Raw genomic sequence first — 25,760 nt, forward strand, 5'->3', positions numbered from 1 at the left:
GTTACATAGAGAACAGATGGAAAGGTGATGTTGTAATGGAAGCTGTGAGCCTCTTTTTTTTTAAGACAAGGCATGGTTCATTGTTTTCCTGATGCGAATTCTGGATAGTTTAGAGCAGGTGAGAGGTTTAAAGTTCAGTTCCTTAAAGGTCTGGTTTCTTAGGACAAGCGCCTTATCTGGGCGTCAGCGGGACGTCAACGTCACGCTGACGCCAACAAAATACTGGTTTGTTAGCTCAAGGCCTGGTTTCTTAGAACTAGCGCCTTATCTGGGCGTCAGCGGAAAGTTGACGTAGATCTGACGCCAAAAAAATACTTTTTTGCTAGCTCAGCGTGAGCAGTCGGTCCAACGCAGACATTATCTCTCATTGCGCATGCGTTAATAATGTAAACAAATATTTATTTTGAATTTGCATTGATTTTGTTATTGTCGACCAGTGTTTTAGAGAACAAATAATGACTTTGTCCAAGAAAAAACACATTATAGCTGAGCTAAATGAAGAGTGCTATGTTTAATGAAGAAGCTATGTTTAATGTCAAAATCAAAATCTTGTCTGATTTCAATGTGCAACAGGATGTTATCCGCCATTGCTTCTGTGGTTAACGTCACGTTGTAATCCAACTGCAGTTGAGTTGGACGGTAATTGTAGTTCAAGATGAGCGTTCGATGACGTATACTATCAAACTCACAAATGGACCAATCAGAGGTTAGCGCTGATTTCCAGCTGACGGCGTCCTGTCCTAAGAAACCAGGCCTTAACTGGGAATCAAACTTTCTAAAATACTGATATTTACATCAATCGTAACTAATATAAACTTATTTACGTTACTTGCTGTTAAAGTACAGTGCACCAAGAAAAGGATCGCCCTGAATAATTTTTGATTTAATGATTGGATCTTCCCATTCTAGCCCTCAATCTTAATGGCTCATGAAAGTGACATCAAATATACTAATTAATTACTGCAATTGATATTGTAAGTCACAAAATTAGACACAAAAACATACTTTTTTCTGGTGGATTCATATTTCTGACTCCCTAATTATAGGGATAATGTGATCCTATTGGCGAATAGTGAGACAACTGGATCAGAGACGCCCTTTTGAGTATGCAAAAATGTTTGAAATAAGGAGAACCTGATTGGTGAAAGGATCCGGTGAATCGCATGCAGTGAGAATAGTTGGAAATTAAGGAATTTCTCACACAGGCATGTGTCGGCGATTGGAATGGGTTGCAGGTGGTACATAGCTGAACTCCATAGTTGCAATAACACTTCGTTTGTTTTCACCATTAGCGCAGGATAGTTATTGGAGTAGGAAGCATGTTAGTTTCTGTCTTGATTTTTAAACTAATGCATATGATGCTATATAAACTAATTCAACTGCATGAAATTCAAAACTGCTTACACATAGTTCTTAGAGCAGGCGTCGTGAAAATTTGAAATATCTGATGTATAAAAAGTGCTGTTGTACGCCATTAAGACAGAGGGGGTGCGTTTATTTTTTTCCAATTGTGCCATCGCATCTATGGCCAAGCCCAAGAATTCTACTTCTGCCACACACATACGTCACAACCCATTTATCAAACGGACCCATTCAGGAAAGAGGTATTATATTCCCTTATCATAGTATTATATTCCCATACAAGTGAGTAGAGGAGAGAGAATGGGGGTGACTCTTGACTGGAACAAGTTATCTTTTCAAATAGCATATTGAGGGCTGCAATCATGAATCGCATCAAGTAGGCTTGCATGTTTGAATCGATTCACGCACCACCAATCATAATTGGGATAAAGGGGGAACCTGATGAGTGAATTTCTCCTGGGAAGAATCACCAATCACGTTCTTATGCACCCTTGATAGTGATCGTAGAGGGAGTGAGGCGATATTTTCAAACAGATAATTTTGTTTTCAATAGAAGAAATAAATTATGAAATTTTTGTGCTCAAATCTGCTGAATTTCATATGATACTAAGTAACTCTGGTGTGTTTGAACGGAAAATTTGTCCTAGTTATTTATAGATACATTGTTTAAAAAGATGACATGGTTGCTAGATTTTGAAAGAACTTGCTTTTTTTTTTACAGTCCTGATTTGGCACCTTGTTTATTATGCTTGTTCTTGTTGCTAGCCATTCACCATCATACATTAGTGTAGTGTAGAGTCCATAGTGTTCAAGCTGCGAGATTAATTTCATTTTACAAATTATCATTTAGGTAAAAATTTTGAGGTTAGCACATAGTTGTAGAAAAAATTGTATTACATAACAATTCTTTTTTTTTTTTTTTTTTTAAATGTTAAGCTACACAACAAGAGCCACTTCGAGTTTTAGACTCAGAACTCATTGAAAACATAAATAATAAATCAGGTTATATATACAAGAAATGCTGCTCAGGATATTCAAAGTACAATGAACACGTTGTGAGCCAAATGGCCTCACCATACACAGGTAACAGTAATCCGGGGAAATACTGACTGGGAAGTAAAGAGCCTGCCTATTTTGTGTAGAAAACACCATCCATGCGAATTAAGAGATACGAGCAAAATCCTGATTCTCGAGTTTTTCAAGGGTAAATATATTTCTGAAATTGGGCTCCCATTCACATCTCCGATTCTAACGCTGGGCGAACGGTCCCTTAAAGTTTTCATTTCGTGGATGGGCCTATTTAGCCTGGCTATTAGGACGTTTGGCCCATATCCGAGAGGTTGTGAGTTCGTATCCCCACACAGAAGATTCCCTGTGAACAAAAGGGTGACTAGAGCACGCTTAATCAGTCGTGGTCACAAATTCTTCTAAGTTCCTATATAAATCTGGGGGTACTGGATCTGAGATTGAGCGTGCTTTGTTTCAGGTCTGAATTACGATCTGCGGAGGGATAGATGGTGTGAATATGTTCTCTTTTTAAAATGGGTTATGACTCATGAATGCTGTCTCCAGATCATCCTCATGGATGTTTCCCAGATCATGCAGCTTTAGTGCGCCTATACCTATGTCGTATATGGGATTACACAATTATCGCATCGCATTAAGGATTTTTTGCTCACTTCTAAACTCCGTATGTGTCAAAATAATGCTGATATTTTTCCGCATGTGCGAATATAAACAACCATTAAGAGTCCCTTACTCTGCATACAAAACAAAATCGAGAGTTTGATTGGAGAAAAATATTTAAGGGGAGAAACACGCCAATCAGGTTCTCGTTCACATCTCAGAATTTGCATATGCGATTTATTTTGAATGTAGCGTGAATGACAGTTTAGCTTTGGCGTAAAATAAATCTTTGTGATGAAAACCTAAGCATACCGTGCTCTATCTTTTTGTTAATATGTTGATGCGAGTTTCGTGTTTCGTTGTTGTTCCAGTCCAGTTTCATCTTTTGACAACTCATAAAGATATAAAATTTTGTTGCTAGTTATTTAGCTTATTTATTATTTAACATTTTTCAATTTTGTATGCTCTCTTGAAATATTGAATTTCCAAATGGATTTTCAAACCAGATTGAGTCAACTTTATGACGATCTCATAAATCTTGGGTTTGTTGTTTCTGTAAAATATTCAGATAGTAATGTAATTTTTCAAAGTAAACAAAATCTTTGTAGATAGTTAAATATTGTTTATTTTTTTTTAAATTTTTATATCGTACAAGTTTTTATTTTAAGAAAAGTTATTTTATATGTATACGTAAACATGCTGACCGGTTAATGAAAAAAATTGGTGTTTGAAAACCTTTGTTGCATGTTTTAATAAAATTTTAGTAATTTTTATTGATATTCTATTAAAATGTTTTTTATTTCGTTGGGTTACTTATTTAAAAATTTAGCAATTATTTAGAGATTGTATATAGTGTGTTAAAAGGTATTTTTTAAAAAAAATTGTTTCTTTTATTTATTGTTATGAGTCAAATGTTTATTTAAATGCCATTTTTATTAGACTTTTTCTTCTGTTTCACAAAAAATATGAAGCATGTTTTATTTTTAACTGTTAGTATCTTTTTAGGTATCCAGCAGGAAGTATTAAAAAGGAAGATTTTTGCAATGCATTCTGCAACTCACAGCCAAATATGTTGTTTGTCAACATTTCAGCTTGGTTGAGTGTTCAACTAGTAGAGTTCTCCTCTGTTGAAAGTAAAATTAGCCCATTTGAAGGTACAGTCATTTGTGATTTATATATTGCTAGGATAACTGTGCATTTTAATATTAAAAAAAAGAAAACATTTCTTTCAGAAATTTTTTTTTTAAAAATATTTTGTTTTTGACTTTTTAATTATTTTTCTATGTCTAAATATTTTATGAAGCATTTGTTCATTCTTTCTCTAGCAAACTGTTTAAAAGTTCCTACTTAAACAGTTAAAAGGAAGACAAGTGTAATATTGCGATATTCTCAAAATACCACGGTTTATAGAGTTTGGGTGCTTGAGGACTAGAGAGTTATTGAATTCATAAATGATTTGACTTCCAGGTTTTGTAATGGTTTTATGTAATCAGCATAACTCAAAATGCTAGTAAAATTTAATCTTGCACAAACTTCCTTTATTTTGATGATCTTCCTGACCCCACATAACAAGGTATAGTAGCAGCTGCTCCAAATTGAATCATTATAATGAAATTCCATGGATAAAGAAAATAGTCCAAAAAAGAACAGTGGTAGAAATGACATTTATTATCGCATGATAAAAATTTAAAATTGAGATTTTTTAAAGTCGTTGAGAAATATTGTAGTTAGTAGTTATGCTATTGCTTATGATAAATCTCAATTGACTTTTCATGTGAAGGATATGATGGAACAAAACTCAAGATATCTAATCTAGAGATTTTGATCTCTAAGAATTTTAATTTTATATTTAAAGCACTTGATTGTCAGGAGTGAAAGAATGCCATGAATTATAAAATGAAGGTAATGTATGAACAGAAAATTATACATTTAGTTCCTAAACTTGGAGATGTAAAAACTGTAGTTTGCTGTTCTATCTTTAATGTTAGGAAAGATGAAAAAAGGGCAAACTTCGAGATACAGAGTCAGATTAGTAGCACAAAGCAATGCACAGGTAAAAGGGAAATCATATGATGAGATTTTTAGTCCTGTATTAAATGTTTCTTTGCTAAGACTTTCTTTTATCCTCTTTGTGTACCAATTTAAATGGTGCCATTGTCAACTTGAAATAAAGTGTACTTACCTTTACACTAAACTTAAGGAGCAAGTCTTTGTAAGACAAGCACAAGGTTTTGTTAATAAAGATAAAGCTGACTTTGCTTATAAATTTAAAAAAAAAAAAAAAAAAAAAAATCCCCTTGTGAACTCCAAAGTGGCAGAAAAAGGTTATTAGAAATTACTAGGGTTCTAATTAAACTTGGTTAGGTAAAATTTCAATGGTGTAATTGTGTTTAGATCTTTAAAAGCAATAATATATTATTGCTTTTTAATGTTGATGATATTGCAATTTTTGGAAAAACTCAACAACTAGATTTTAATTATAGTATTTCTGAAATAAGTGATCATTTTAATGTTACAATTTTAAACAAAATTCAAAAATTGTTGAAATTAAATTTTTTGGTAATAAAATTGTGGTTTTATATGTCAAAAGCTATATATAGATCAGATTTGTCAAAAATTTTCTTAGTTACATTTTTCTCATTCTTCACAACTTATTGCTACAGTAGTAGTTCTAACTAAATTAGATTGTTCTAACAATAGACTACATGTAGAATATATGTTGAAATTTTTGCAGAAACATACTAGAATGTTTGACTTTCATTGCAAATCCAACTAGACCAAATTTGAGTTATGCAGTTTATATGCTATCACAATACCAAAGAAATCTTAGCGTTAAACATTGCAATATTTGTATGTTAATGATACTAAAAATTATATGTTAAATTTAAATAAATATTACTACTTTGAATGTAAATTGTTTCTTAGATGCTAATTTTCAACCAATAGAGATAATAGGATCTGAATGAGTGGTATGATATTTTTTTATTTATCAGGTACCAATTTCTTGGCGATCAACGAAATAAGAGTATATATCCGAAATGGAAGCTGGATATGCAGCAGTGGAGGAATTTAGTTCTTTAGTTTACTTCTTTACTTAGTTTACTTCTTTACTTAGTTTACTTCTTTAAAAAAACTTCTTTAGTTTAAAATATATGTTTAGAGGAAGTCAAAACTTTTAAGTTTATTATCTCCTAAGATTAAATTGTTTTGCTATAACGAAGCAGCTATAGATTTTACAAGTTCTAAAATAGAGAACCATAAATAGAGCATTGATATTAAATTTTATTTTTTAAGAAATTTAGTTTTATGTTATGTTGTAGATAGGACTGGGCGATATTAGAAATTATATATCGTGATATATCGTCAATTTTGCATCGCGATATAGCGATGTATCGCGATATAGTATTTTTGAATTTCATTTACTTTAATGCACAGAAAGTCAGATTTCTATCAAGACTTCATACGCATATTGATTTAAATCAATTTATAAATTTGAAAATATATATGTTTTGCTAAAGAAAGATATTAAATAAATTGACTAAGATGTACAAATCTTACTTAAAATATTTATTGAAAAAATGTGTGTAGATACAGAATGAAATATTTGCACTTCTTTATCGTTTATAAGGTATAAGCAGTCTTAATTTAAGTTAACCCCTAAAACATCCTTAATGAAAAAAAATATTGTTACTAAACAAAAGCTGATTTTAAAATTTCAAAATATATTTTAATTAAAATAAAAGTTAGATTGACTAAAAACCGAAGTTTAAAATTAAAAATGTTCGAATTTTTAAACTAAAAAGTAAACATAAGATTTGTAATAATTTCTTAAAATTTTCGTTCTCTGAAAGATTTTTCAGTTTAAAAATAAAAAGGGAATTTTATAAAGATATCTAGCTGAAATTATTGAAAGAAAATTTAAAAAATTAAAAAAAAAGTTTGTTAAGAAATTCATTATACACTTAAAACAAAGTGTTAAAAATATTTTTTTTTTAAAAAAAAGAAACTTTTTTTAACAAATCAATATCTGCCTATACTATTATGCGTAAATAATTACAGAATTATTAAGTTCGATCGTAATGTTCAAATTCTTAATGAAGAAGTAAACACAAGTTTTGTTATATTTTCTAAAAATGATCACGCAAATAACAAAAGATTTCTTAGTTTAAAAATAAAAAAATAAATAAAAGTGAAATTTATCAATATATTTATCTAACAGCATAGGAACAAAATTTAAAAAATAAGTTCGTTAAAAATTATTTGTATGCTTAAAACAAAGAGCTAAATAAATTTTAGAAAAAAAAATGCTTCTTAAACACTATTTTTATTATTATTTCATATAAATAATTAAATTAAATTAAATAATGACCGAATTATGAACGAAAAACAAAGTAAGGCAAAGTTTCTTAATTAAATTCTTAAAAATAAAAACAAAAGAATTGTGATATTCGGTAATATATTTAGCTAATTAACTAATAATATAAAACGAAAATTAAAAAAAAAATAATGATTTTACTCTCTAATAAAACGAAGTAGTAATTGATAAAAAAAAAGAAATGAATAAAATTCGCAAACTTTTCAAATTCTTTTGAACAAATAAAGTTTATTGACTTATGTCCAAAAAAATAAGTTTTGTTTTAACTTTATTTCTAAAAATAAAAACAACTCAAGATTTATAAATTTAAAATCAGTAATAGAAGCCCATTAAATTACTAGAAGTTTTATCCGAAAGGTTTTTAATAAATTAAAAGAAAGTAAAAAAATAACCTAACAAATTTATTTACTTTGTAATTTAATTCCTTATGGGTGCCTTAAATTAGATTTCCGATAATTTTCACATTTAAAAATATAAAAAAAGTTTTGTCAGAAAATAAATAAAAAACTTACCTAATTAATGAAGAAACTTTTCTTTATAAATTCTTTTCAATAACAGATTGCGTTCAGAACAAGGTTACGACGGCGATCACGAAGTTAATCCCATTGAAAATAATCTACAAGAAACGATTTCAAATCGCGAAGGTGCGAAAACGAATATGTGATATAACGATATAAGGTCTCAAAAGTGATTCTGATTCTACCGCTCATCAGTCAAGGTCGTCTCAACATAACGAAACAATATCGTCTTCCACAGCGCGAGTTGGCATCGGAACGTAAGAGAAAGTCCTTGCGTGTATCGCTATATCGTTATATCGTCTTCTTCACTCGACGGCTTAAATCAGATTTCTGATGCATCGCCTGGAATGAAAGTCGCTGTATCGGTTTGCCGATATAGGCGTTAAATCGATATGTCGCGATATATCGATTTATAGCCCAGTCCTAGTTGTAGATTTTGTGTACATGAACACTAGATTGAAATTGAGAAGATAAATTGTTAGTTAGAAAACTAACTGTTAGAAATAAACTTAGTTAGAAAACTAACAGACTAAATCGTGAGTTAAAAAATTACTTCAGAAATTTTGGGATCAAATTTATTTATACATTGTTATTATTATTATTTTAAGCAGAGCTATCTGATTGCGCGGATTGTTAGAAATATTTATAATTCAGACTAATTAGTTGGATCTTTCCTCATAATACAATTTTTTTATTTGTCATAATGTAAAAATAGAGTTAGAAGTTACGACATTTTTATGAGAGAGTAACATACCTCTTTTAAAACTTATTATGTTTTCAACATGTGCATAAAAGTTACAATTTATCATCTTATTTACTTTAATAATAGGTAAAATGCTCAGTGTAAATTGGTTTATGATGTTACTATATTTTTGTATAAAGTATGAAATGTTTTGATATCATAGCTTGTACTTTTTTGATTTCAAACTTGCTTGTTCTATTATATTGTAATTTACTGGGAAATTTAGATGCTTCGGTATGTTTTAGATTAATTTATTAAATGTAAAGGCTAACAATCATGTTCTCATAAAAGTTTTGGATTGCTGTTACGAATTGTCTTGCCCTCTCTTACTTAGCACTAATACTTTACATCCACTGATTACTACACTGATATTTTGCTAAAAAATTATCCATTTTTATTTTAAGTTCAATTTCAGGGTATAAATTTACCTAGAAATCTACTAAACTGATGTTTTTTTAAGATTAAATAATTGCCCAGATGGTTTTTTGATCTATCTTTACTGTCCAAATAAATTAGGAATGTTCAAATTAATTTTGAAATGATGGTCAGAATCGGGTAGAAGTGATTGGTAGTACATCAACTTGGTGTGAGAATGCCATGTTGGTTAGTCCAGGAATGTTGATGTAACTGCGTTATGTGTTAAGAAGTTTTGTATTTGTGAAAATTTAGGCTGACTATGGTGTCAATTTTTTATTGCTCTGAATCTGTTAAAAGGAGGATTAAAGTTAAATATAATTTTAAGATATTTTGAAGAAAAAGAATAGGATTCATGATTTAAGAGAGATTAACTTCAATGTATTAATTGTATGTTTTTTACATGCCTGTTTAGCATCATTAAATAAGTTTTGTTTATGTATTGCTACATTTTTATGAAACTCTCTCCAGAGATGTAACAAAATACATTTAGCATTGTAAAATAATAGTTTTCTGTGTGTCTATTGCTGTATCTTTATGAAATTTGTATCAGGCTGGTAATAAAGCTGTTGCCTGTCTGATGACATTTGATATAGAACTGTCCATTTTTTTTAATGAAATGCATGTTTTGTGTTAAGAAACGACCATTATACGATGCATGAAGTTCATGAATGTGCATGAAACATGCATTATAAAATGCATGTTTTGTGTTAAGAGAGGACCCTTATACGAGTGAGAACAGGAAATTTTATAGGATTGCAATTTTTGATTCTGTTTTTGTCATGTAATAGTATATTATGCTTGCAATTTAACTATTTTTATAATACCCTGTTGGCATTTTTAGTTGAGGAAACTTAAAAGATTATTGTTGTTTACATACCTTATGTTCTTTACAAGTTTGTATTATCTTGTTCATATTTTCTGTTTTTATTATTGATCAAATATGTATATTAAAATATATTTCTCTTTTTAGAAGGAGATGATTTTCTAGGATTTATGGTCGAAATAAGTTCTTTGTTGAAAGAACTAAGTAAGTTTTACCTTTCATATGCATTTTAACATATTTTTCTGTGCACCAAAAAAAAATAAATATAGAACGGACCTCCCTTAATTACTGATCTAATGATCTAATGATCTTCATCTTCTAAAACTCAATCTTAATGGTTCGAATTACCTCAAAAAATGCTAATTAATTAGTGCAGATGGTATTTTAAGTTACAAAATCAGGCCCAAAAACTTACTTTCTCTGACTAAACATACCTTTTTTTCAACAAATTTTGATTTCTGACCCCTGAAATATAGGGGTTAGCTGCAGTCTTGAAAATACATAACGTTTAATCATTAGAACAATCCAAAGTTTGGACCCCTTAATGTTAATTTTACTTTTTGATATTTCGCCATATCTTGAGAACTTTTAACGAGAATTTAAAATTTTTTGCACACTTATAAAATTTGATTGTTCAGAAGTAGTTTCACGTAAAAAAAAGTGTTTTTTCGCACTATTTATATATTATTTAATAATAGTTGAAAATTTTTTGAATTGTTAGGTGTACAAATTTTTACATCATTTTAAAGTATGTAATTTTACCTGGCAAAATTCAAAATTTGAGTGAAATTGGTAGAATAGTTCTGGAGAAATTGAATTTTGAAAGAGCCATGCATTTAAAAATCATTTTCTCATCAACTACTTAACTGATTTCACTGAAATTTTGTATTTTGCCATGTAAAATTATATACTTTAAAATGATGTTAAACAATATATAACCTTACAATTCAAAGTTTTTTTTCCGATTATTCTTAAATAAAATAATAAAAAATAATAAATATTTATTAATGCATTCTTGCATGGAATTATTTTTGGAGAAACGAATTTTATAATTGTGTGCAAATTTTTTTCACTACTTTGCTCAAAAAATTCTTGAAAAATGGCAAAATATGTAAAAAGTAAAACTAATGTTTAAGGGATCGAACTTTGGATCGTTCCTCTCACCAAACAATAGGGACCATATTTCCCACGTTGTGTCTACTCTTTATCTATTTGGAGTCAGAAATCTGAATCCAGTGAAAAATCGTTTCTTCAGAGAGACTGCGTTTGGAGTCTGATTCTGTGACTTAGAATGTCGTCTGCACTAACTAGTTAGCATATCTGAAATTATCCCCACGAACCATTAAGAATGATTCCTATACTGTGAAGATCCGATAATTAGATCAAAAGTTATTCAGGGTGGTCTGTGTTTTTTGCCACGCTGTACATTTTTATGTATTTTTTTCAGTTTGATTTTGATTTAAATTCATTCTTTATATAAGAAAAAAGGTGCCCAAAATACTGCATAGCATGCATTTCCTTCAAAGTTTGTAACTTCAAATTTTTTTTGAATATGAAAAAAATTATTGTACATACACTAGCTTGCGAAAGTTTTTGGTCAACGTGTGAAAGGCACCTTTTAATGGTTTTTTTTTCTGTAGAGATGATTTCTGTTTTGTTTAGTCAAGCCATTATACATTACACTTGATTTCAGAATTTTTACTTTTCTTGCAATTTAATGGAAAATGTAATCTTCTTTGGATTAAATTTAAATCTTTGCACTCAGTTCAGTTGACTATTTCTTTCTATATATAATATGGATTTTGTAAGAACTAATTCTTTAAAAATAAATGTTAATAATTAATTAAAGTTAAAATCACGATTTCTGTAAATAAATATGCAAAACTTATGATTATTTTTTAAAATTGTATTTTCATCCAATTCTCAGATGTAAGAAAATCCCTTCACGGAAGACAAATAACTGACTGATATGAAAATTGTATTTGATTTAAAGTGGCTTTAAAGTAAAGCGCTAACTTTGCTTTCTGATTGATAAGCAGATTAGAAATAAAATTATACATTATTTATTACGTTTCTAATCAACCATCTATAATATTTAGTTGAGTTTGACTTTTGCACGCTAGTATATACAAATGCATCTACAATTTGAAGACAAAAACATTCTATTCTAAATATGTCTTTAAAATGAAAGAAGGAAAAAGATCTAAATATACCATACTCAATTCTTTTTTAACATTAAATATATGTATTTGCTTATATCAATTTTCATGAACTTATTCAGTTCTGAAAACATTGGGGTCATTCTATTGGAATGGATTCCAAATCACTAAGTTGTTTCTGTTTGGAATGTTCGTCTATTCAGTTCTGAAAACATTGGGGTCATTCTGTTGGACTGGATCCCACATCACTAAGTTGTTTCTGTTTGGAATGTTCGTTTTAATATTGTATGGGTAATGGAATATGTGTTGTGCCTCATGAAACATATTTTACTTTCACAAAAGATACTGAAAATAGTAATTAAGTTTCGGTGATTATTAATCTATTCAATATTTATAGATTGCCCCATTAAGAAAATTTCTAGTGGACCATTAGACAGCAGACTGTCTAATTCTCAAGACCAGGCTGATGCTCTAGGTATGCATTTTAATTGTTTGCATGTTTTTAATTATTTTGGTATACATTAGTTTATATTTTTGATGAACAAGGAACATTCTCTATGAAAGTTTTAAATTTTTTATATAATATAATTTATAGTTTTTATTTTATTATTAATTTTTTATTTTTCATAATTTAATTATTTTATTTATATAATATAATTATTTTTTATTGGATATAAGCCCCATGGTAGTATTGTGGCAACACACCAAAATTGCTGCAGAGTTTCAGCAGAAATATCTTTCATTTGGGAACTTGATAGATGACAAAACTTTTAGTTTTCTTTTCCGGTTAAATTTTGCAGAAGTAAACATTATTCTGCAAAAAAAAAAAAAAAAAACCAACTTTTTTCACCTAGTTATTAATAATTTCTATATATTTCATACAATACAGGAAATTCGAATTGCACATTTGAATATTTACTTTTTGGCAATTATTTTTTCGTTTTTTTCAATCAATTTTATGGAAGTTATTGCTATTCTTTCTACATAGTTTTTAAAATCCTATGTTTTTAATACATTATTACAACATTCAAATCTTGAAACACGCAGCTGAGTAACCCCATTTTGAAAAGGTTGATCTGCAGTAGTTTGTCATTAATCCACGCAATTTTGTCTCTGATCTTTTTTTCTACAATTACTGCTGCAGATTTCAGATTTTTTAAAATGCTTTTTTTTTAAATTAACGTGATGATGACTTGCAAAATGGGAGGGGGGGAGGGATTAAGAGTGTTTCCCCCTTCTTCTAACTGCAAGAATGTTGCCCATAATATTGCAATATATATAAAATTGCAAATATGTAAAATTTTGATGAAAGTAATTTCAATTACTATTAGCTCTTTTACCTTTACTTTTAAAACACTTTCAAATTATTATTATTATTATTATTTTTTTTTTTTTAAAAGACCATAATTTTAATACAACTATTTTGTAATTCTGCTATTTGAATATCATCTTTGTTCACTGAATTAAAAAATGTTAAAAGGGAATAATTTAGTGTAAATAAGTATATACAAAGTAAAATTAAATTGTTACTATAAATAAATTGTATTTTAAATCAGTTAAATTTCATCATAATCTTTTTTATATCAACCATGTGGAATCGAGTTAATAATATTGTAAAAATTCTTTCATATAGATTATTAAATACAAAGAACTGAGATAGAGACACTGATATTTGTTTTATCTTGAAGACACGCAAGCTCTGCTGTATGTGAAATGAAAATTCTAGATGTGGGATATCACTCTCAAAAAAAGTAATGGGGGTGGGGCTGGTCTGGTATTAGTTGTTGTCACTATTTGTATGAGAATATGGTTGGTGGTTTATTCAATATTTTATGAACATCATTGGCAATGATTTCACACATAACCTTGTATTAATTGTTTTAAATATAATAGAATAATATAAAAAAGTAGTTTTTATGTTTCTGTTCATCTATAAATCTACTTAGAAAAAGCTAGACCATTGCAATGTGTCCTTTCTTATGTGCATATTAGTGTGTTTCAGTTACCCAACCTTTCATCCAAAAAATAATAATAATTATTTGACAATATACTGTGTCTTCATCTGAAAATAATTATATAATTATCATAAAATATAACTGTGATAATACATAGTTAAATATCTTGTAACATAACTGAATTAACAATTATAATAATTCATTGTTATACGTTTTATTAAGACAGAGCTATCTGAAAGCGTTCTTTATCAAGAAATGTGTTGCACTATCGTTCAAAATTCTGCTCAATCTAGGCACAATACATGATGATTTGTTTTTCTGATTTTTTAAAGAGGCAAATAGTTCATTTTCAGTTGAGAAATGTATATTTTTCTGTGTGAGGAGTTGTATATTATCTTTTGAAAAAATATTGGTAAAGTACTAACATTTTATTTTTGTCAATTGTTAACTACAATCTAATACATCAAAATAGGTAAAATGTAATTATGTTATAATAATGTTTCTTTTTTAATTGCAACACTACATTTGCTGTATTATGCATATGTCTTGCAGTCTAATACAAAAAAGAAGGAATTTACAGGGGTGAAGAGCACTCTTGAAATGTAAGGAAGTGCTGGCCTCCATGGGGATAAAATAAGTAGACACAAATTCAACATTTTGTAAAAAACACAAAGTAACTGTTGCTACCTATGCGGATAAAGTAAGAGGCGATAGTTACAACATTTCATAAAAATCACAAAATAAGTGTTGCTGCCTATGAGGATAAAGTAAGCAGCAACACTTATAATATTTATTGTAAAACATAAAGCAACTTGCTTCCTATGGGGATAAAATAAGTGGCAACAATTTCAACATTTTTTGAAAAATAAGATGTAACTGTTACTACCTAAAGTAAGCGGCAACCGTTACTTTGTGTTTTTCAAGAAATGTAGAACAATTATGTTTCTAGTTTAAAAAAATGTCCCTTTCACTCTTTATTTCAAAACTGTTGAGGGAAAATATATTTTCCTCAAAAGTCTATTGACCTTTTAGCAAATATTTCTTTAGTTTTAACAGTTTATATTTAGAAAATTTTTACATTAGTTTTGAATTGTTGATAGTGCCTCTCAAATCATTTAACTCTTAAGTTGTAAAATTCTTGTATTCTATGCTCTCTACTTTAGATTTTACTGTATATTAAAAGTTAATTTTTTAATAAATTCATTTTGTACTTATTGTAATTTATGTATCTTTTTAAATTGTAAGCTTTTTAATCCTTTGTTTAGTTATTCTTTTAGCCTTACTTTTTGCATTTCTAATTACAGTTTTTCTGTGTTCTGAACTTCAAGCAGCTAAGCTGATTTTCCTAAAGAAGCCTAAAGAGTCTACACCAATGAAAATTGAATTAGTATGTCATTTTTATTCATATGCTTTATTTTAATAATATAAGTAAATAAAAAGCATATGTTGGAAATATAAACTTATTATTTCCAATATTTTATATACAATAATTTTATATACAATACTTGAACTGTTCTTAGTATGTTCCAAACTTGATCATGTTTGATTATTGTAAGATATTTAATACTACATGCTGTTTAACTTACATGCTTACGCTGTTGACTGTTAGAATTGTGAGTTGATTTCATTTTGTCTTGTCTCAAGCAATACTTTGAAATTTTGATATTATTTTCTTTGAACAGATAAAACAAAAATACTTTCAAATTTAGTGAAAAGTTACTTAAGTTTTATACCATGCAAGTTTTATAACGTTTAAAAATGATTTTGTTCATAAATACTTTATTTATTTATTTTGTATGAAAGTATTTTTACAAGTTGTAAAATTGTATATAGAATGATTAAAACTAAGCAGAAATTACAAAATTTAAAAATATTTTTATTTTTTACTGAACATTGATGTACAACATAGCTAAAGTTAAAAAAAACAACTTAATGCAAAAGAAATTATTATATTTTGGGCACGTTCTTCTAATCATAAAGGTTTTTAACTTTGAAAATCTTATCTTTGAAAACCTGATCATAAAATTAAATGTCATTTTTGTTCAAGTTATTTTAATTATTTGTTTTGTGTTATTTTATTGAATGTAAATCAAGATAATTATTTATGTTTACAGGTATTTGTCCAGGCCAAATTTACTACCGTTTAGCGGTACATTCACAAATTCAACTTTAGGAAAAAAATACTTTTTCTTAAAATTTTATTTTTGTATAGCGTAAGAAATTATAAATTCATATTATTACCATAATATTGTGTTGATTTTGTAATATAATTTTTAATTTTTACAAATTATGTCTAAATTTTCACAAAATAGGTTCCTCTCAGAAAAACCTAGACAGACCCCTGATTTATGAAATAGCCAAATTTGTTCTTCCTACATTAAATATTCCTCTTAATTGGTCATCAAGAAATCTTGTAAATGAATAATTTATTTGATGACTCATAATAAGAATATTTAAAAGATCAATCATTCAATTTGGATCAGAGCATTCCAGTTTTATGTTTAAATGTCAAGTTTGTTTTTTCTTTCTGGGACAATATTTATTTAGTTAAATTTTCAAAGTGCATGAGAAGCTGTGTATTTGTTTTTTTTTTTTTAATTATTTTTAGTGTTAGTTTTCAAATGCACTCTTTTCTTGATGTAATACTATTTCTGACACTGTTTTTTTTTTCTCCCTCAATAAGGAAGAATCAAGAACAGCTAAAGAATTAAAAGAAATGTTAATAGCTCTAAGTTTTGGAAAGCCTCCTGATAGCATAACTACTCAAATGCTTTTTGGAGAAGTTGATAAAAAGGTAACTATTCTTTTAATAGGCATTATACATAAAGAACATTTTTTTAATAGGCAGTATAGCTTTTTTCTATCAAGAAATATGCCTTTATAGCATTTTCTTAATAAAAATAGAAGGAATAAAATTTTAAAAAAGTGATTAAATAATTAATTTTATCGCAATAAGTTATATATTCCTAAACATAGAAGTAGTTGTTTTAATTTGGTTCCTGTCATCTGGATGTTAGTGAATGACCAGTAAGTATTGTCTCAGAAGATGATGATTCTACTTCAAAATTTTTCAAAGTATAAAGCAGTTTATTTTTTAAACAAATGAAAGGAAGCTAAAAAGGAAATATTTTTTAAAAATAATATCTAGATTAATCTAAAATCAGCTTTTCTGTGAGTTTGGGTCACCTAACATCAAAAGATTGCGTCGTATCAAGGATAAGAAGCAAAAATGAATGAGGCTTGTAGTAGAAATTTTTTCTCAATTTCAAAACTCAAACTTTGACTTAATAATGTAAAGAGTTTTGAAACAATGATAAGTTAAGCCATTATTTCAATTTGCCCAGGAGAGTGTTTTTTATATACCTATCTGTAAACAATACTTTGAGCAGTTTGGTATAAAAATGTAGGATAGACCTATCACTAAACTGTCTAAATCCTTTTGTATATCGAAGTATAAAATTTAAGTAACAGTCTATATTTCATTGATTATGATTTTATATTTAATCTTTCTAAGTATTTTACTGTAACTGTATGTATTAAGGCTTAATTATTTAAAGAAAGTTTGAGGCATTGCAAGTTTTTAAAAATAAATTTCATGTTAAAGACATTGGTTTTATTTCATTTATGTTATTGACATTATGCAGGAATATTTTTCACAGAGAAACATCATTAGTCTTACATAATATTTTCATCTTTACATCTTTTTCATATCATTTATATTCATTTAAAAAAAAATTCTGACTGACTGTAGCTAGGTGATTCTGTAGCTATTTTTAACTGATGTGTATACCTGTTTTATTTGACAAACTCTATACTGCAGTAAATATAATTATCTGATAAATTGTAGTTAGAAAAAGCAAAAGTAATCTTAAGTTAGATTAATTTTTTGTTTACCAAGTTCAAATGTAATATAAAGATATTTTTATTTTGTTTGTTTCATTGTTATTGTTGTATTAGAAGTGGGATTTTTGTTAATTATTAATAATTAGTAACAGATTCTTTGATATGTTTTAAAAAAAATCTTTGTTTTAAAGTGTTTTTTTTTTTACATTATATATTGTTTAAATGTAAAATGTTTTAAATTTTACTTGTAAAACTAATAGTGAATTTTTTAGGTTAAGTTATTAAGTCAACCTTTGCCACCCAAAAACTTTGTGGAGGAACGACTCTTCTCTGGATACTTGACTGAAAAGCAGTGGTTTCAGATTGATGATATGTATCGAGAATTATTTCAAGAATATCAAACAAGAAGGCAGCTTTTAATTACCAGACTTGAAGTGACAGTTGAATCATTTTTATGGTCTGATAGATTGAAGGTATTATTTGTTAATTATTATATAAAACCTAATAATTGGTTTATCAGCTGTACTATGTATTGTTACGAATTGGCCTGTATGGTATGACTGACTGAGCTTATAATTTCAAATAGTTACTTGTTAAAAGGTGAATTGAATAAATGAATTTTAGATTTTTTGAACTCATTCACTTTATTATGTAAAAATGTTTGGAATATTAAAGGTTTTAAATTTTCTATGCATATATTTTTATTTAATGCCTGAATATTGAATTAATATATATTGTCATCAGTAATTATTTTAGCGGCTGACTGAATTTGCCGATTTTAGTGACACATTCTTGATTATTAAATTTCATATCATCAGTTGGAGGTTAATTTTAATCACAAAATATATTAAAGTTCAGTACATATATGGCTGATTTTCCTTCATTGATTCTTGTTCGTTGGAGTAATGAAAGTGATATTTCTAAATTCATTGCAGTTTCTTCTATAGGTTAATTAAAGCCGTCAAATTTTTTCACAAACAATTGATGCGAATATTGAATAAATGTTTGTTATTCTGTAACCTTCAATAACTATTCTTTCCCATTGTTGTTCAAACATTAAAATAAACATCTAAAATTTAAAAAAAAAGAACGGCTTTTTATACTTTTTTAAAAAATGTTTTAAGCAGCATGTTTGTTTTCAGTCTCTCTCTCTCTCTCTCTATAAATATATATATATATATATATATATATATATATATATATATATATATATATATATAATTTATTTCAGCCTTTTTGCTCCATCACCAACATAAGCCAAATATTGAATTATTACTGCTGCCTTTAGTTACCTAATATGAAGTGATAACTTAAGAACATTTGATGTAATTATAGATTCATGTTCTATTACAATTATTTAATTTCGGAAGTAAATGTTCTTGAATTTGCTGATGGCTTAAATTGAAAAGTGGCCATGGATGATAATGAAGAATAAATTTCGCATTTGTCTTAGAATGCTAGAATTTTATCATTACAAAAATATTTAATGACATTAAAAAGAAAAAGGATAAATAAAATCGCAGAACAGTGTGTCTAAATAACAGGTTAGCATCTCAAAAAAAAAAAAAAAAAAAAAAAGAAGGAAAGAAAGAAAATCATTTTAATTTTATTTTATCTTAATATTTTTTTATCATCAATAATAACCATGTTAATGAATAATTCCAGCCTAAAAATAAGCAGAATAAGGTATTTTTAGACCAACTAATATAAATTTGTTATTTTCACCTGTACTAATCATAAATAATGCATAATAGTATTATTTTTGGATGGTCGTTATTTTTAATTATTTATATAATCATTATAAGTAGCTTATTGTTCACAGCTGATATTAAAATTTGATTTTCTATTTAACAGAATAAAGTAGAAGAAATTCGAAATATGTTTAACAAGCAGAAACCTCAGTTATCTTTAAAACCTCTTGTGAAAATTTCAGACATTCTTGCTGCGTCAAGTGGTAAGTCATATATGTGTTTTAATTTTAATTGGTATAATATCATGTTGTTTACTGTTACTCTATTGCTTTCTTTTTTTTTTGGATTCTTAATTGCTAAACATTTAAAAATTAGTATTAATATGAATCCAATTTGTAATAATTTAAAATTTGATAAGATGTACTAATAACTTCAAGTTAACTGAAATTTAATTTTTAGTATCAGTTTACAAATGTATAACAACGATCTTTTCGATATCAAGTTCATGTATTCATATTTTTTAGGAATATTTTCTCTTTCTATTAACATTGTCAACAATGCCTTTATAGAAATTTATACATTATTGCTGTGGTTTATTTCAGTGTAAATGTCACCCCTGTTTTTTTACGAGATGGCAAATTTCTGGTAAGTCGGGTATATAAGTCAACTGCTGTAAAAGCCAACTATAAAAATTTTTAAATTAAAAAAATAATAATAATTAAGTCTACAAAATTGTTTCAAGCAAAATTGTTTTGCTGGATATGATACATTTGCCTTTAAATAAAGATGAATAGCATTATTGAACCTGACACAGATGATTTTGTGGAATATTTGAATTAATAGCTTTATGGTATGTATTAAAAATTGACATTGTTATATGTTTTGAAAATTGAAAAATAATTTACACAAAATTATAGGAAGGTCCATTAAAAAATCTAGTTCTATTCATATTTGAGTTATTTTGATTTATAATCAATTGACTGTAGTTTAAGTTTATGCAGAGGATAAACTTTTCAATTAAGGCCCTGCAATTATTATTTTGTTGAATTGTTATTAAAATTGTCTTTTTTTTTGCCCTAAGATACTTTTTTTTTTAAATTAAAAGAATTTTTTTATTCCTAATATATAGTTTTCTTTAGATATTCGTAGTTATAATTGTCTTATTATCAATTTTACCTTATCAAAATAAGTTTTAACTATTTCTTTGAATTTTTAAGTTTAACTAATTGTTGTTTAAATTAACTGATAATCAAACGTTAAACGTGTTCTAAAATTCTTTTTTTCATTTTTTTTTTCAATCTTTGCTTCATTTTTATATTTTGTTTTGTAATTTCTTAAACTAGATTTTATTAAAAATTCTGACACAAAAAATTTTGCTAAATTACCTTAAGTCTAATTTACTACTATTTAATTCTAGAGTGATTTTGTTTAAATTAATTATTATTTTGTTTTTGTTAAATTCTTAAATTTTGAGATCTGACTTAATATAATGTTGGACTTAAATAATAACTTAACTAATAACTTAATAATCTGTTTGAAAGATATAGAAAATTAGACTGAAATAATGGGAAAAAATTGTAATAAAATCTAGCTAAATTGAATCTAGTTAAAGAATAAAATCTACGTAAAGAATATAGTTGCTATAATCTCTAATATGGCTTCAACTGAAGTTGACAATGCTGTATTTCCTGGGTTATTTCTTCCTATACTTTTTCATGAAAAGTTTTCACTATATATCTCTTAAATCAAATGCCCTGTTTTTCATCAATGTCAAGAGTGTTAAAATTGCTGCTCACTGCCATCTAAATTATATTTATTTTAATTAATACATCTTCAATAATTCTCTTTAAGGCCGGGATATCCTGGTTGGTAGGGCACTGAATCCATGTCCAAGAGGTTGTGGGTTCGATGCTCGCCGGCCGAAGACTCCTCGTGTAGTTAATGGTGACTGATGCACGTTAAATCTGTCGAGTCACAAAGTCCTCCATGTTCCCATAACAAATCATTCCTCTGGGAGTATTGATCCAGGAGTTTCCTTGTCTTCTGGATTGGTTCAAAATTACAGGGCTACGGAGTTGAACATTAGTAGTCGTAAACCCGAAACTGAGTCGGCTGTTCATCGACGGATATAATAATAATATAATAATTCTCTTTGTGTTTAAAGTTGTGTGCATTAAAATTTTTAGTCATAGATATCTGGAGGGCGAGAAGAAATTTGTAATTTACTTCATGAAAAATAGAATCAAAATGTATGAGCATGATTATACATAATGTTTTCATTTCTAGATTTGCTTACAATTGAAAAAACTAGTTGTGCTGCTGTTAGAAAAAATACCAAATGTACCATAAACAAAGTTATAATTGGTTCGGTGAGTAGATATTTTAATTTTTCTATTTACTGCTTCATCTAATTTGTATTTAATCTCATCAGATTAAGTGTTTGTTCAAGTTCAAGTTTGTTAAGTGTTCAGATTAAGTAAACCATATTTTTAACGCAGAAAAATCAGCTGTGTAAAGTTTTGCAAAAGCTGCGATTAAGGCTCTGAGGGTGATGAAAAAGTAATAGCTAATGTGATTAACTTTAAATAATTCTTTTCAAGTACCACTTTTTATCTCATAAAAACACTGCTTAATATATTAAGACTGTGTTCTCTAAGAATCTTAAGCAGTATCAATAAAAAATTGAACTTTTAAAAAGAAGTTACAATATAAGATCATTTGAGTTCATCAGTTGAAATTTTTCATGAAATTGGTTTTTATAAAATCCTTAACATGAAACTAATTGTAGGTTCCAGATCGTGGTGGTCGGCCAGAAGAGCAACAGCCTCCCCCACCTGAGATTCCCAGCTGGCAAAAGAATGATTCTTCCTCAAGGGGTGGCTTTAACAAATCTGCTGACAACAGGTCTAGGCAAGGAGATAATTCATATCAGCAAGATAGGCAAAGACAATATCAAGCTCCTAGGGATGATCGGCAAAGAAAAGATCAGCACTATAGTCATGATAATTCCCGTCAACAATTTAGGAACTGTGATCCATATAATATGAACGACATGGCTAGGCAGCCGCCAATCAATGCAAACAGAATGGATTACAATCCTGTGTTCACGCCTGTTCAGCAAGTTAATCCATACACCTCTCAATTTGGATTCGGTGGCTATGGTCCAGCTGGAGATAACTTTTCTCAATTTGGAGGCTATGGGCAATCTGCACCTGTTGGAGGAGATGGTCATGGTCATAGAGGTGGTGGTGGTCGTGGAGGCGGAGGGAACTATCGGGGATCTAGACCTTATCGTGGTAATCCAAGGGGAGGAAGAAATCGATATTAGTTATATTGTATTTACTATTTATATTAAAAAGTCTGCTGTTTTGTTAACATATGTATACCTTTGTTATTTCCGTAATAGGAAAATAAATAAATTATGCTGACTGAAATAAAGAAAATCTAATCAACCATACAGCTCAGTTTTTTCTACATTTCTAAGTGTCTATTAAATGAACTGAGCTATAAAAACATCTAAGAGTAGTAATTTATTGGATGTTAAAATCCGAGATAACTTTTTTATATAGATTTACATAGTATTAAAAACTTAGCACTTAATTGTTTATTGAATAAAATATTTTGTAGCAGAGATAATTAAAAATAAGTGTAAATTGTTGGCCGTCATGTGTCTTTATACTTAAAACTAATATTTGGTTTTGCTTTAAGATAAGTAAAATGAGTTTTCCTTAATCTGACATTATTCATCATGAATTTTTGAAATCTTATGGAAACCCTAATTTTTCTTAAATATTTCATTTTTCAAAAAAAAAAAAGATATCTAGTTTTATATTAATAAAAAACATTTTCCAAAATAATGCAAAGTTCAAACTGCACTTTTTATCTTTCCTAATAACCCCTTGTCTAAACCTACAGAATTTTATCAAAAAATTACCTCACTTTTTAAAGTTTAGGTACTAGGTTATTACTGCAATTTTTGGTTATTTTGAAAATGCTGTTTTATAGTTTTTCTCAGCAGCACCATCTGTTGATGAACATAGTTGCTAATTTTGAAATTTGTTTAGTAGAAATAATTTGCTTTCCTAAATAGAATTAATCTAATCTTACATTTCTATCCCTTTTAAATTTTCTTTAATTAATTTTTTCAAATTGTCAGTTAATTATATTGTTACAAATTTATTTATGTGCCTCATACATTCTTACTAAACTGCAAAATTTGTTATGTATTTATGTTTTCTTTTTAAAAACTCCTTTACTCATCTTTTTGTCTGAAATTTCCATAGATTTCAAAATTCATACTCTTGTTAATATAATATTAAACTATGCAATCTCAGAATAAAGATATTTTTAGTTAAGCACTTTTTTTTATACTTTTGTATGAATCTGTGATAATATTTTTCAGTACAATATTTTGAAAAGCTACTAGCATTTTTTTCTTAATTCTACTGTTTGTTTTTTCTAGTTCTACTGTTTATTGTAACAAAATGTATGAACTTATTATATCTCTAGACAAATGCCTTATTTATCTCTTCTTTATTAGTGCCTGCTTTTCCCATACCTGTTTGAACTTTCATTTTGTACTTCATGAATATTCCTAATAAAGTATTTTGAATGCATTATTGCTTACTTTAATGTAGTCATTCTGTTGTAGTATATAATGTAGTATGTAAGACAAAATTAATGGTCACAGGATATAAATATAACAAATGAGGACTTAAAAGTTGTTAGTTAATCCCACCTGATCACTTTTTTTGTGTCAAAAATGTATATGTGCATTTTATTAGTGTATATATATATATATATATATATATATATATATATATATATATATATATATATATATATATATATATATATATATATATATATATATATATATATATATATATAAACCAATATGGAATTATTATATATAATTTATAATACTCTGAATTTTACTTTAATTTCTTAAACTTTTTTGAAAATGAACCTTGTATTGTTTACTGTATTTTGAGAATTGCTTAAAAATATTGCTATGGATTTTTAACTGTTTAATTGCCAAATAAAGAAAGGATTATTCAAATAAAATAAAAAATACAATAAAAATTTAAGTGTAAGAAATTTTTAAGTGCCCTTTTACTGACAGTTACACTTAAGCTATATTTCAGTATATGTCTTTGGGTGGAATAGAATAGTATTCACTACAGAATTATTGGAAAAGTGTTCAAAAAATTGTAAAATATAAGTTTTGTAAATGTATTAATAGTTTACACTTTTGGTTAAGCTTAAAATGATAATATATTGACAAGAAATTCAGCATATTCTCCAGAAAGAAATATTTAATAAAATATATCAATAGGAACACAGTTCACGAGTTCAGAAATTTCTTGCAAAATTGTTATAAGCTCTTTTAATTCTTTTGGATCATGAAATTTCATTTTCTTGTTTGACTTGATAACAGGAATTTTTATTTGCCTTGATCCATGAATTTGATTTTTTACTTTACAGCCGAGATGAAATAAAATTTGTAAATGTGAATAATTTTAAAAAAAAAGAGTGCTTGCTATTCTTTAACAAATTTGGTAACTAAAAATTTATCTTGAAAATAATATAAATATCATAGAGGAAAAACTATTAATAGAGAGAATCTATTCAATGTCATTATTGAAAATACAGTATACTCTCGATATCTCAAAGTTGAAGGAAAACTAGAAAAAATTCCAGATAGCGAGTTTTCAAGACAAAAAGTTCCGAACTAAATGTGATCTAAAATGTAGAAATATATATTCTTAAATAATTCTATAAAAATTAGACACGTGAAACGTGAGAATAACACTAATAAATATGTATGTAATGATAGTTGACTATGAGTCTGAATACAACAATGATAGTTTTATTTTTAAAAGTAAGACAAAAATAATTATGCATTAAATAGAAAAAAAAAATTGGTTTTCATTGGTTGTGATTTTTTCAAAAAAATAAATTTTCTGTTTAAAAAAAAAAAATTGACCTAACAAGGTTTTGGGGCGAAACTCTTTGACGTAGGAATTAAAATTAGCATTAGGTAAATATAAATTGCCAAGATAAAAAAATATTTTTTTGACATAACAAGACTTTTGAGATATCAAGAGTATATTGTTCATTTAAAAACCACTTCGATGTTAAATTTTAACGTTATCCTTGACAAATAACACAAGAGAAAGAGTAATACATTTTCAAAGCCCTTCAGAGCATCAGCCCATCAGAAAGAATTTCTTTTTTTAATTAGAA

The 25,760-nt window shown here is 27.6% G+C and overlaps 1 protein-coding gene across 1 annotated transcript; it reads left to right on the forward strand.

The window, feature by feature from the left end:
* Positions 1–3,279: 3,279 nt before the first annotated feature.
* Positions 3,280–24,127, forward strand: LOC107448454 (protein FAM98A). The gene is made up of 10 exons (XM_016063649.4): positions 3,280–3,530; positions 3,994–4,142; positions 10,011–10,067; positions 12,420–12,497; positions 15,282–15,364; positions 16,661–16,771; positions 18,093–18,293; positions 19,675–19,774; positions 21,798–21,880; positions 22,300–24,127. The coding sequence occupies exons 1-10, from the start codon at positions 3,478–3,480 to the stop codon at positions 22,837–22,839; spliced, it is 1,455 nt and encodes a 484-aa protein (XP_015919135.2). The 5' UTR covers positions 3,280–3,477; the 3' UTR covers positions 22,840–24,127.
* The last annotated feature ends 1,633 nt before the right edge of the window (positions 24,128–25,760 follow it).

This window comes from Parasteatoda tepidariorum, chromosome 6 (assembly GCF_982258835.1).
Source record: "Parasteatoda tepidariorum strain Cologne lab strain chromosome 6, Ptep-v5.0, whole genome shotgun sequence".
NCBI lineage: Eukaryota > Metazoa > Arthropoda > Arachnida > Araneae > Theridiidae > Parasteatoda > Parasteatoda tepidariorum.